The following is a 14727-nucleotide window of genomic DNA, read 5'->3' on the forward strand; positions in this document are numbered from 1 at the left end:
CCTTGTCTTCACCATCCAGGTATCACCGATCCGTCCTGGCTCCAAGATCTTCATCCAACCCAAGCGGGGGTTGGCGATCCATAATCCGGTGCTCCAAAGTCTTCCTCCTATCCGGCAAGAAGAGGACATCCGGACCGGCAAACATCTTCTCCAAGCGGCATCTTCTATGTTCTTCCATCCGATGACGACCGGCTCCATCTTGAAGACCTCCAGCGCGGATCCATCCTCTTCTTCCGACGACTAGACGACGAATGACGGTTCCTTTAAGGGACGTCATCCAAGATGGCGTCCCTCGAATTCCGATTGGCTGATAGGATTCTATCAGCCAATCGGAATTAAGGTAGGAATTTTCTGATTGGCTGATGGAATCAGCCAATCAGAATCAAATTCAATCCGATTGGCTGATCCAATCAGCCAATCAGATTGAGCTCGCATTCTATTGGCTGTTTCCGATCAGCCAATAGAATGCGAGCTCAATCTGATTGGCTGATTGGATCAGCCAATCGGATTGAACTTGATTCTGATTGGCTGATTCCATCAGCCAATCAGAATATTCCTACCTTAATTCCGATTGGCTGATAGAATCCTATCAGCCAATCGGAATTCGAGGGACGCCATCTTGGATGACGTCCCTTAAAGGAAACCGTCATTCGTCGTCTAGTCGTCGGAAGAAGAGGATGGATCCGCGCTGGAGGTCTTCAAGATGGAGCCGGTCGTCATCGGATGGAAGAACATAGAAGATGCCGCTTGGAGAAGATGTTTGCCGGTCCGGATGTCCTCTTCTTGCCGGATAGGAGGAAGACTTTGGAGCACCGGATTATGGATCGCCAACCCCCGCTTGGGTTGGATGAAGATCTTGGAGCCAGGACGGATCGGTGATACCTGGATGGTGAAGACAAGGTAGGAAGATCTTCAGGGGATTAGTGTTAGGTTTATTTAAGGGGGTTTGGGTTAGATTAGGGGTATGTGGGTGGTGGGTTGTAATGTTGGGGGGGGGGGTATTGTATGTTTTTTTTTACAGGCAAAAGAGCTGCAATTCTTGGGGCATGCCCCGCAAAGGGCCCTGTTCAGGGCTGGTAAGGTAAAAGAGCTTGTAATTTTTGTATTTTAGAATAGGGTAGGGAATTTTTTATTTTGGGGGTCTTTGTTATTTTATTAGGGGGCTTAGAGTAGGTGTAATTAGTTTAAAATTGTTGTAATATTTTTCTTATGTTTGTAAATATTTTTTTATTTTCTGTAACTTAGTTCTTTTTTATTTTTTGTACTTTAGATAGTTTATTTAATTGTATTTATTTGTAGCAATTGTGTTTAATTAATTTATTGATAGTGTAGTGTTAGGTTAATTGTAGGTAATTGTAGGTAGTTTATTTAATTATTTTATTGATAGGGTAGTGTTAGGTTTAATTATATCTTAGGTTAGGATTTATTTTACAGGTAAATTTTTAATTATTTTAACTAGGTAACTATTAAATAGTTCTTAACTATTTAATAGCTATTGTACCTGGTTAAAATAATTACAAAGTTGCCTGTAAAATAAATATTAATCCTAAAATAGCTATAATATAAATGTAATTTATATTGTAGCTATATTAGGATTTATTTTACAGGTAAGTATTTAGCTTTAAATAGGAATCATTTATTTAATAAGAGTTAATTTATTTCGTTAGATAAAAATTATATTTAACTTAGGGGGGTGTTAGTGTTAGGGTTAGACTTAGCTTTAGGGGTTAATACATTTATTAGAATAGCGGTGAGCTCCGGTCGGCAGATTAGGGGTTAATAATTGAAGGTAGGTGTCGGCGATGTTAGGGAGGGCAGATTAGGGGTTAATACTATTTATGATAGGGTTAGTGAGGCGGATTAGGGGTTAATAACTTTATTATAGTAGCGCTCAGGTCCGCTCGGCAGATTAGGGGTTAATAAGTGTAGGTAGGTGTCGGCGACGTTGTGGGGGGCAGATTAGGGGTTAATAAATATAACATAGGGGTCGGCGATGTTAGGGGCAGCAGATTAGGGGTACATAGGGATAACGTAGGTGGCGGCGATTTGCGGTCGGAAGATTAGGGGTTAATTATTTTAAGTAGCTTGCGGCGACGTTGTGGGGGGCAAGTTAGGGGTTAATAAATATAATATAGGGGTCGGCGGGGTTAGGGGCAGCAGATTAGGGGTACATAAGTATAACGTAGGTGGCGGTCGGCAGATTAGGGGTTAAAAATTTTAATCGAGTGGCGGCGATGTGGGGGGACCTCGGTTTAGGGGTACATAGGTAGTTTATGGGTGTTAGTGTACTTTAGGGTACAGTAGTTAAGAGCTTTATAAACCGGCATTAGCCAGAAAGCTCTTAACTCCTGCTTTTTTCAGGCGGCTGGAATCTTGTCGTTAGAGCTCTAACGCTCACTGCAGAAACGACTCTAAATACCAGCGTTAGAAAGATCCCATTGAAAAGATAGGCTACGCAAATGGCGTAGGGGGATCTGCGGTATGGAAAAGTCGCGGCTGAAAAGTGAGCGTTAGACCCTTTAATCACTGACTCCAAATACCAGCGGGCTCCCAAAACCAGCGTTAGGAGCCTCTAACGCTGGTTTTGACGGCTACCGCCGAACTCTAAATCTAGGCCTGTGTTTGTTGACTGCAGGAGTAGATATTGGATTCTGTGTACAGACACTGCTACAGCAGTATGATTAATAAGTTATAGCTGATTGGTGTATTTAGATCCCAAATCATTTCTAGCATTTTGTGTCAAGTGGATACACAAAATAGAATTTCTATCCACCCCTCCTACACCTCTGTAGTCTTAATAAGTGCAATATCCTGCATTACACATTCTATTACTCGGTAGAAATAGGTAACATTACTGAAATTCAATATAGTGCTACTAAGTGCCACTTGCATTAATCTGACCAACCAAATAATACAACATGGTTATATAACTGCTCTTTAATTCTTACAAAAATAACGATGGAACCTAAATGTGTCAAGTATAAAGTATAGTGACACATTTCACTATTCTATGTGTGATATATTTATTATTATTAGTATTATTACTTCTACTAGTAATACTATCATTTCCTATTTTTGTATAATGTTAAAGGGACATGAAACCCACATTCTTTCTTTCATGATTCAGACAGAATTTTTTTTAACAATTTTGTAATTTGTTTCCATTATCTCATTTGCTTTGGTCTCTTGGTTTCCTTTGTTAAAAAGCGTACCTAGGTAGGCTCAGGAGCTTGAAGTTAGCTGCTGATTGTCGGCTGGACATACATACCTCTTGTCATTGGATCACCTGATGTCTTCAGCTAGCTCCCAGTAGTGCATTGCTGTTCCTTTAACATTATATAGCTTATACACAGGCATGAGTATATTATATTAACCCTGCCAGCCACATTAAATTCTCAATTTTAAAAAAGAGCTCCCATCAGCTCAGACCCCCTGACGCATTTAGCCCGAATAGGCTTTATCAAAAGTGGCAAGCCACCGCTTTCTTGAGTTTAAATACCGGACGAATACCTGGAAGTTCCGCACACATTTATGTGGTTAGTTGTTAGAACTTTCTATAAGTCTCTGTACTGTTGCGTAATTGGTTCTAGATACTAGAGCATTGTACGATACAATTTAAGGTGGAATGCAAAGATTCAGACTTCATCTAAGCTGCATATTTAAAAAAAAAGATAATAACTAATTCCTTCAGAGAACATTGACTATTTTTAGTAGTATGAGCAGCTACACTTATTTTATTATTTTATAGTATTTATTTTACTTTTTTCTGTAGAGCAGGGAAACCCTCACCATCCTTACCTTCCCCCTCTAAGCAATTAGTACTTTTTCTGATAATTGTTTTCCTTTTCTGTAGTGTAGTGATCCCCTTCACCCTCCCCACCTCCCCCCTGTATGTGATATCTATTTTTATGTAGCGTAGAGTCTAAGTTCAATTTTCTAGTGTAGACCCCTTTCCCTTCAAAACTTAGGTTCCTACTTATGTACCCTGTACAGTGTCTGTTGTTAAGGGGAAAGTATAGAGCACACTAAAATGTTTTAGCCATGTAAAAATGATAAAATATTTAATCATCTACTTGTACAACCAGATTGTGCAGTATTCTTAACACTTCTAATCTACAATTTTCAGAGTTGAATTATAAAATATGTGAGCAAAATAAACTATGTTACAGGGCCATAATACCCAAATGTTTAAACACTTGAAAGTGATGCAGTATAGCTGTAAAAAGCTGACTAGAAAATATCACCTGAACATCTCTATATAAAAAAGAAAGATATTTTACCTCAAAAGTTCCTCAGTAGCCACATCCCATTGTAAAGGACTTCTAAGCAGCAAATCAGTATGTCTGTCCCGGGACAGCTAAGGGGTTGATCCTTGTGCACTCTCATATTATTTCCCTATTCAGTTTAAAGGAAGTTTACAATGAAATGTCATGAGATCACAGTAAAAGAGTTCATGACCTCAGCACTGCTGATGCTGATTGGCTGCTGTTAATTTCTTCAATTTTTTTTTAAAAAAATGTTTTACCTGCAGCTGGGGCTGCAGCTGAGTATAACTTTTTACACAGAACTTACTCTGCTGAGCTGAGGAGATTGTGAGGTAAAATATCTTCCTTTTTTACATAGAGATGCTCAGGTGATATTTTCCTGTCAGCTTTTTACAGTTATACTGCATCAGTTTCAAGTGATTTAGCATATGAATATTATGTCCCTTTAAGTAAAAGCTGAAAGATTTTACTACACATAACTAAACATTTAATGGAGAAATAATTTCATAATGTAATGTCTCTTGAATGTAGAAATTGTGAGAGTCATTATTTATTTTAGTTTATTTTAAATATAGTAATATGAGATTGCCTACTTGAAGAAATATTGATAAATATATTATTTAATTTTGCCAGTAATTTACTAAAGAAGCCTTCATTTTCTCAATGAAGTCCAAGTATATTAAATTAACGTCCCATAATATATATTGATTTGTACTGACTTCCATAATAACAAAGTTTAATACCTAATGGCAGACAACTAAACATATTTTCTGGTCAAAAGCCATACGCTAATTATGTTTTTTGATTTAATTAAAGAAAATAAAAAAAAGGTTAAACGTAGAGGACAGAGGTCAATAAGAAGAAAAGCTAGATTATTTTTGCTGGAGCAAACATACAATATATCTAGCTCAGCAATTCAGTGAATCTGTAAATGTCACCACAAAAAGTAAGAACAATTATAATACTTAATACATTTTGGTTAAAGGGGCATTAAAGTATTTTTTAACTATACACCAGATATCATTCTTTGCATTGCAAAAGATCTGCATTAAAAAAATATTTTAAAAGCTTTCTGACCCAGAATACACACCCTGAAAAGCTTCTTGAGTGTTGTTTATCTTATTTCCTTTGCTGTAGCCAATGGCTACAGGGGATGATAATAATTAGGCCCGGCACCTATCAGCCAATCACCATGCAAAAGGTATGAGAGTCAAGATTTTGCTATGGAAAGCCCTGGGGGACTGTAAAAACTACAAAGAATTTAGGGGCCGAATTATCATTGTCTGGCGGACATGATATGCTGTAGCGTATCATGTTCGACAGACATCGCTGAATTGCTTGTGCAATACCGCCTGCAGATTTGCGGCCAATCGGCAGCTAGCAGGGGGTGTCAATCAACCGGATATAGGATCGGGCGGATTGATGTCCACAGCCTCAGAGGCAGCGGACCTGAAGGCTTATGCGGAAACAAGGGCATCAGGGGCCACTTGATAAATTGGCCCCTTAGGGTTAAATCAGAGGAAGTAGACAAATTAAATAATGAAAGTGCATTGCAATTTTTTTTAAATAATGCATAAGTGGACTTTTTATGGAGAATTACATTTTGAGTTTAATCCTTTGAACATATCGGAGATTAAATTGCAAAACTTACCCGTATATCTTCTTGCTGTTGCTTTAGAGTCTCATAATTTAGAGCAGGAGCTGGAAGCTGACAGATGGCGCTCTCTGTTTCGATTAGCCATGGCCACAATTCTTCATATGTCTCCCAAAACTGGTTCACTAATGATACCGCTCTTTCTAGCTGAAGGCTCCTTTCCGCATTTAAATGGCAGACATCGTCATATTTCTTAATAAGCTTCTTAAGTTTGTTCTTAAGGAAACAATAATAAGATGAAGCTGATGATTAACATTCAAAAAGAATAGGAAGTAAATTTAATTAAACAAAAAGGGAGGGATGTGAAACCAAACTTTCATGATTAGCTCCTTTCTATGAGAGTATACCAAGGTAGGCTCAGGACCGTGCATGTGCCTTCAGCATTATTTATATAACACAATTGGCTAGATCCATGTACACCTGACAGGCTGCCACAGAAATGTTTTAACAATATATAATTTTTTGATTTTTGTAAATAACATTGGAAATAGCCATGTGGCTACTGCTGGAACTGTGATCCCCTTACTAAATTATCTATTATAAACTAGAGGGACCAGGGCCGCCACTAGAAATTTTGGGGCCCCTTACTTAAAGGGACAGTATACTATAAAATTGTTTTTCCTTAATGTGTTTCCATTTACTTTTTTTACCAGCTGCAGAGTACAAAATTTATGAGATTTGCATTTTTAAGGCTTATTTGTGTATATTAATTAGCTAATTTTGTGTTTTGATTATATTCATTACTTTATCACATTGCGTACATATACCTGCTTCTTTATCATATATCTGTCCATAAACCAATCACCAATACTTGGAGAGAACAATAGAAAATTAACATTTTATTACCTTATCTTTTCTATAACCCACTGAGAGTGTAATTTATTCTACACAGCTTGGCCTTGAGGCCAAAAACTTTCAGGATGGGTGGGGATACCACAGGCTAAATAAACTATTTCAAATGCCAATATATAGGTAAAAGAAATAGTTTTAAACAATTTAATACACTCAAGCAGGTAAAATGGATCTTTGGGAACAAATTAAAGGGTGTGACATTTTTTGAGTAAACTGTCCCTTTAACCATTGATCAGTGCACCCCCCCCCCCATTGACATGTGTAATTTTTGACCAAGTGACTAAAACGTATATGCACTTTATTCTTTAGTGTAGTCAAACTTGGAAATGTAGTAAAGGTAGTAACACAGAAACACACAGACACACTCATATACTGAAACACACACTCACACATAAGGATTCACATATAGACTCTCTAGCAGACCCGCAAAGAAACACACAAACACACTTAGACACTGACACAGACACTCAGCACTTGTTTACATTGACCGGACAAGTAATGAGGTAGATTACAGTTTTGACAAAAAAGGAGATTTACAAGGCAAAATATAGCATTCAGAGTATCTGTTTGTCAAGGAAGATGCCAACTATATGATGACAACAGCATGCAGTGGCTGAAAGTAAGGACCCTTAACTGCCTAAACAATAATTTAAAGGTTAAGTGGTGGATTGGTGACTTCCAGAAAGTTCTCTGTAGAAAGATGTGAATAATCAGTAGTAAGGTCAAGATGTCCTAAAAAGGAACAGACAATGGACACACAGACTTTTTTTTGAAGACCGTGCCGCCCACTAGGCCATCAATAATTCCCAGCCTTTTGTGCCCTGATCACTGATCCCCCTGCATGAGGAGGATGCCTTCTCATGTGCACACAAAGTGCATGAGGAGTCATCCCAATACACATAGGCCTCTAGTTATCAAGGTCTCTCGGACCTGATCCGACAGTGCGGATCAGGTCCGACAGACCTTGCTGAATACGGCGAGCAATATGCTCGCCGTATTCAGCGTTGCACCAGCAGCTCACAAGAGATGCTGTTGCAACGCCACACCCTGCAGACTCGCGGCCAATAGGCTGCCAGCAGGGGGTGTCAATCAACCCGATCGGGTTGATTTCCGGCAACATCTGTCCGTCTGCTCAGAGCAGGCGGACAGGTTATGGAGCAGCGGTCTTTTTGACCGCTGCTTCATAACTGCTGTTTCTGGCGAGCCTGCAGGCTTGCCAGAAACACGGGGCATCAAGCTCCATTCGGAGCTTGATACATATGCCCCAATATCTCACATAGCAAATGGGAACCGCTAGCAATGCAGAAAAGCAATAATTACAACAGTGACTCAGAAACAGGATTGAAAATAGATTTTGAAAATGTTTGAAATTGTAAAATAACTGCATGTCTGTTTTATTAGGATAAAGTAGTGGGTGAGCTCATCCTAACCTCTTTCAAGCATGCAGGATTGTTAAAACTCTATTGCCCTAATGATTTATCTTATCTCATGGTTGAGTGTCGCTATTTCAAAGCTGATGAGATTGTCTATTTTTTAACTTTATTGTATTTCACTTGATATAAATGAGCTCCTGTACCTCTCAACTAATCACTGTGCAATATGTCTAATTTGTAAATTTTTCTTTTATTTCTCTTGAACGTTTTTTTAGTTTTGTGCATATGTTAAAGTCTTTGCTACACAAATAGTAATAAACACTGCTGTAACATAGTGCAAATTCCTGAGCCTACCTACCTATAATCTCATGGATAGAACTACATTTTACATAAAACTATTATAAAAGGTAGTAATTTAGGTACTTTAGTTTGCAGATAGTTAAAGTGAGTGTGTACTATAAAGTTGATTCCAATTATTTGTTATACCATCTGCAGTATTTAAGATGTATGGCAAGTTGTTCATTAAGGTATATGTTTGTATAAATTAGAGCTCCACTTGTTATCTACCCCCCAATGGGCTAATCTTGGGCTAGATTACGAGAAGCACTAATTGTTGTGCATAAGCAAAAAGGGTTTATTGTGGCTCTATAAGCTTGTCAGAAGTAGCACAAGTATAACGAGTTGAATGTAAATGCGTCCTCTTGAGCGCAACTGAATTTAATGCGTGCAAGAATAGCACACTTTCAGAGCTCTGGTTTACTATTACGCTCGACTAAAAAGTGAAAAAAAAATAATCAGAGATCTGAAGTTGCGCTTACCTGGTACGCGTTGTATTATATTGTGCTCAAGCGAATGAGTTTCCTTTCAAATTGTAATATGTGTGCTACCATTGTTCTTTACATAAGGGAATATTTAGTCCTATATGTATCTGTATATATCTACACCTACTTATATATATATATATATATATATATATATATATATATATATATATATATATATATATATATATATATATATATATATGTGAGTGTGTGTGTGTATTTAAGAATAAATAGAACCAGAGTAGAGAGCTTTGGATCATCGGTCCCTTAGTGAGAACTATGGAAAATTAACGTTTAGTACCCCTCTGTCACAACCCCCCACTGGGAGCATTATTTTACCTAATCTTTCTTGTTTACATGGTTTTCTTGTAACCAGGGACAGGAAACCCTCAATAATTCTTTAATGATGTGGATAGCACAATTTTAAACAACTTTCAAATTCACTTTTATTATCAAATATGCTATCAAATATGCTTCATTCTCTTGTTATCCTTTGCTGAAGGAACAACATTGCACTACAAGCAGCTAGCTGAACACACCTAGTTAGCCAATCACAAGAAACAAATGTGTGCAGGCACCAATCAGCAGCTAGCTACCACTAGTGTAGGATCTGTGCATATTCATTTTCAACAATAGATACCAAGAGAACAAACCATATTTGAAAATAAAAGTAATTTTAAAAGTGTCTTAAAATGACATGCTATATCTGATTCTTGCAAGTTTAATTTTCACTTTTTGAAGTTCAGAAATGTTCAATATAGGTAAGGCTGTAATGGAAAAAATCAGCTATTTCAAATGAGAAAAAAGGTAAAGGAGCTATTTGTAAACAATTTAATACACTTCAGTAGGTAAAATGGATAATTGAGAAAATATTAGCGTACCCTGTACTTTTAAATGTTATCAAACAGAAATCAGTAGTGGGTGTTTCCTGTACTTTGTATAAGCTTCATGTAAAAGTATTTTGGACAACCCTATTCAAATGACTTCCCTTGTGGGAAACAAAATGACAGTGCTCACAGGACACACCACAAAAGCTGGTAGCTTAGCCACAAGCAATATAATAATGTTATACGTTGTTACATGGTGCAGCTATGCTTTTCTTTAATAAAAAGGAAGAAGAAAAACTCTCTTTCTTAATGATAGTGTGATTGTAAATATTGTAAGTGTAGAAAGTTTTAGCTTTACTGAAATGTTTTACTGTGGTATATTAAATTCATTTAAATATATCTAAATCACATCACTCGATTTTGCATGAAAATATCTACCTTGATTATCATAGGAGTTTAAAAACTCAAATAAAAAATGAATATAACTATAATAATAAATGTATCTAAAAAATGTACTGTTCACTTTTAAGAGAATGACAAAGCGCATAGTTAAAAACGTACCTTTAATGGCCTCTTTTCTTCTTCATTGAACGCATTCATTATTTCCTCGCTTGATGCAACCAGTTCATCAACTGTATCTTTGTGTCGTAAAATTTCCATTGTATATCCCTTAAAACATAAAAGTGATTATCAGTTGAACGTACATTTGAACTGAATCACAAATAGTAGGCCCTACACAGTAGCCTTGCAAGCTAAGCTGCATTTAATTACCTTCTGAACTTGAAGCTGAGCTATTGTCTGGTCTTGCTCAAGTCTAATGTCACCCAGAGACATCATTTTATTTTTGGTTTCCTCAATCCATGTATACTCAGCAGAGACTGCTTGCTCAAACTACAATAAAATAAACAAAGTTACATTATAGACTAAATACAAAACAAACGGCTAGATTACGAGTTGTGCGTTAGGGTCAACAAGCAGCGTTAACAGGTCCTAACGCTGCTTTTTTATGCCCGCTGGTATTACGAGTTTTGCATGTTTAGGGGCATCGCACACTTCTTTGGCCTTGCCGCAAAACAACTTACGGAAACTTTGTAAAGTCTTTTTTATATGGGACTTCCATAGCGCTGATATTACAAGTCTGTCCTGGGAGGCCAAAAAGTGAGCGGTACTCCCTCTACCTCCAAGATCCCTAACGCATTTAAAAGTCAGTAGTTAAGAGTTTTATGGTACAATGCCGTAGCATAAAACTCATAACTAAAGTGCTAAAAAGTACACTAACACCCATAAACTACCTATTAACCCCTAAACCGAGGCCCTCCCGCATCGCAAACACTAAAAGAAAATTTTTATCCCCTAATCTGCCGCTCCGTACATCGCCACAACTATAATAAACATATTAACCCCCTAAACCATCGCACTCCCGCCTCGCAAACACTAGTTAAATATTATTAACCCCTAATCTGCCGTCCCTAACATCGCCGCCACCTACCTAGGATTGAGCTTGCATTCTATTGGCTGTTCCAATCAGCCATTAGAATGCCAGCTCAATCCTATTGGCCGATTGCATTAGCCAATAGGTTTTTTTCTATCTTAATACCGGTTGGCTGATAGAATTCTATCAGCCAATCGGAATCTAAGGGATGTCATCTTGGATGACGTCACTTAAAGGAACCATCATTCAGTAAGAAGACTTTGTTTGAAGAGGATGCTCAGCGTCTGATGTCTTGAAGATGGACCCGCTCCGTGTTGGATGGATGAAGATAGAAGATGCCGTCTGGATGAAGACTTCTGCCCGTCTGGAGGACCACTTCTCCCGGCTTGGATGAAGACTTCTCCCGGCTTCGTTGAGGACTTCGGCCCAGTTGGATGAAGACTTCTGCCGCTTCCTTAAGGATGGATGTCCGGTTTTCAGAACAGTAAGTCGATCTTCAGGGGTTAGTGTTAGGGTTTTTTTAAGGGTGTATTGGGTGGGTTTTATTTTGTAGATTAGGGTTTGGGCCGCAAAAGAGCTAACTGCCCTTTTAAGGGCAATGCCCACACAAATGCCCTTTTCAGGGCAATGGGGAGCTTAGATTTTTTAGTTAGTAATTTATTTGGGGGGTTGGTTGTGTGGGTGGTGGGTTTTACTGCTGGGGGGGGTTGTTTGTATTTTTTTTTTACAGGTAAAAGAGCTGATTACTTTGGGGCAATGCCCCGCAAAAGGTCCTTTTAAGGGATATTGATAGTTTAGTTTAGGCTAGGGTTTTTTTTATTTTGGGGGGGGGGCTTTTTTATTTTGATAGGGCTATTATTAGATTAGGTGTAATTAGTTTAAATATCTTGTACTTTGTTTATTATTTTCTGTAATTTAGTGTTTTTTTTGTACTTTAGCTAATTTAATTTATTTAATTGTTGTTAATTTAATAAATTTATTTAATTATAGTGTAGTGTTAGGTGTTAGTGTAACTTAGGTTAGGTTTTATTTTACAGGTACTTTTGTATTTATTTTAGCTATGTAGTTAGTAAATAGTTAATAACTATTCTACCTAGTTAAAATAAATACACACTTGCCTGTAAAATAAAAATAAACCCTAAGATAGCTACAATGTAACTATTAGTTATATTGTAGCTATCTTAGGCCTAGATTTAGAGTTCGGCGGTAGCCGTCAAAACCAGCGTTAGAGGCTCCTAACGCTGGTTTTGGGCGCCCGCTGGTATTTGGAGTCAGTGATTAAAGGGTCTAACGCTCACTTTTCAGCCGCGACTTTTCCATACCGCAGATCCCCCTACGCCATTTGCGTAGCCTATCTTTTCAATGGGATCTTTCTAACGCTGGTATTTAGAGTCGTTTCTGCAGTGAGCGTTAGAGCTCTAACGACAAGATTCCAGCCGCCTGAAAATAGCAGGAGTTAAGAGCTTTCTGGCTAACGCCGGTTTATAAAGCTCTTAACTACTGTACCCTAAAGTACACTAACACCCATAAACTACCTATGTACCCCTAAACCGAGGTCCCCCCACATCGCCGCCACTCGATTAAAATTTTTAACCCCTAATCTGCCGACCGCCACCTACGTTATACTTATGTACCCCTAATCTGCTGCCCCTAACACCGCCGACCCCTGTATTATATCTATTAACCCCTAACTTGCCCCCCACAACGTCGCCGCAAGCTACTTAAAATAATTAACCCCTAATCTTCCGACCGCAAATCGCCGCCACCTACGTTATCCCTATGTACCCCTAATCTGCTACCCCTAACATCGCCGACCCCTATGTTATATTTATTAACCCCTAATCTGCCCCCCACAACGTCGCCGACACCTACCTACACTTATTAACCCCTAATCTGCCGAGCGGACCTGAGCGCTACTATAATAAAGTTATTAACCCCTAATCCGCCTCACTAACCCTATCATAAATAGTATTAACCCCTAATCTGCCCTCCCTAACATCGCCGACACCTACCTTCAATTATTAACCCCTAATCTGCCGACCGGAGCTCACCGCTATTCTAATAAATGTATTAACCCCTAAAGCTAAGTCTAACCCTAACACTAACACCCCCCTAAGTTAAATATAATTTTTATCTAACGAAATAAATTAACTCTTATTAAATAAATAATTCCTATTTAAAGCTAAATACTTACCTGTAAAATACATCCTAATATAGCTACAATATAAATTATAATTATATTATAGCTATTTTAGGATTAATATTTATTTTACAGGCAACTTTGTAATTATTTTAACCAGGTACAATAGCTATTAAATAGTTAAGAACTATTTAATAGTTACCTAGTTAAAATAATTACAAATTTACCTGTAAAATAAATCCTAACCTAAGATATAATTAAACCTAACACTACCCTATCAATAAAATAATTAAATAAACTACCTACAATTACCTACAATTAACCTAACACTACACTATCAATAAATTAATTAAACACAATTGCTACAAATAAATAAAATTAAATAAACTATCTAAAGTACAAAAAATAAAAAAGAACTAAGTTACAGAAAATAATAAAATATTTACAAACATAAGAAAAATATTACAACAATTTTAAACTAATTACACCTACTCTAAGCCCCCTAATAAAATAACAAAGCCCCCCAAAATAAAAAATTCCCTACCCTATTCTAAAATACAAATATTACAAGCTCTTTTACCTTACCAGCCCTGAACAGGGCCCTTTGCGGGGCATGCCCCAAGAATTTCAGCTCTTTTGCCTGTAAAAAAAAACATACAATACCCCCCCCCCAACATTACAACCCACCACCCACATACCCCTAATCTAACCCAAACCCCCCTTAAATAAACCTAACACTACCCCCCTGATGATCTTCCTACCTTGTCTTCACCATGCCAGGTTCACCGATCCGTCCTGGCTCCAAGATCTTCATCCAACCCAAGCGGGGGCTAGACATCCACTGAAGAAGTCCAGAAGAGGGTCCAAAGTCTTCCTCCTATCCGGCAAGAAGAGGACATCCGGACCGGCAAACATCTTCTCCAAGCGGCATCTTCTATCTTCTTCCATCCGATGACGACCGGCTCCATCTTGAAGACCTCCAGCGCGGATCCATCCTCTTCTTCCGACGACTAGACGACGAATGACGGTTCCTTTAAGGGACGTCATCCAAGATGGCGTCCCTCGAATTCCGATTGGCTGATAGGATTCTATCAGCCAATCGGAATTAAGGTAGGAATTTTCTGATTGGCTGATGGAATCAGCCAATCAGAATATAGTTCAATCCGATTGGCTGATCCAATCAGCCAATCAGATTGAGCTCGCATTCTATTGGCTGATCGGAACAGCCAATAGAATGCGAGCTCAATCTGATTGGCTGATTGGATCAGCCAATCGGATTGAACTATATTCTGATTGGCTGATTCCATCAGCCAATCAGAAAATTCCTACCTTAATTCCGATTGGCTGATAGAATCCTATC

The 14727-nt window shown here is 38.0% G+C and overlaps 1 protein-coding gene across 1 annotated transcript in view; it reads right to left on the reverse strand.

Moving 5' to 3' along the window:
• The window catches only part of LOC128656482 (dystonin-like), a 958955-nt gene that overhangs the window by 72881 nt on the left and 871347 nt on the right, over positions 1-14727 (reverse strand). The window contains 3 exon segments of the mRNA XM_053710402.1: positions 5917-6135; positions 10357-10464; positions 10567-10686. Of these exon segments, the coding sequence (XP_053566377.1) occupies positions 5917-6135; positions 10357-10464; positions 10567-10686 (447 nt within the window).

This window comes from Bombina bombina, chromosome 4 (assembly GCF_027579735.1).
Source record: "Bombina bombina isolate aBomBom1 chromosome 4, aBomBom1.pri, whole genome shotgun sequence".
Taxonomy (NCBI): Eukaryota; Metazoa; Chordata; class Amphibia; order Anura; family Bombinatoridae; genus Bombina; species Bombina bombina.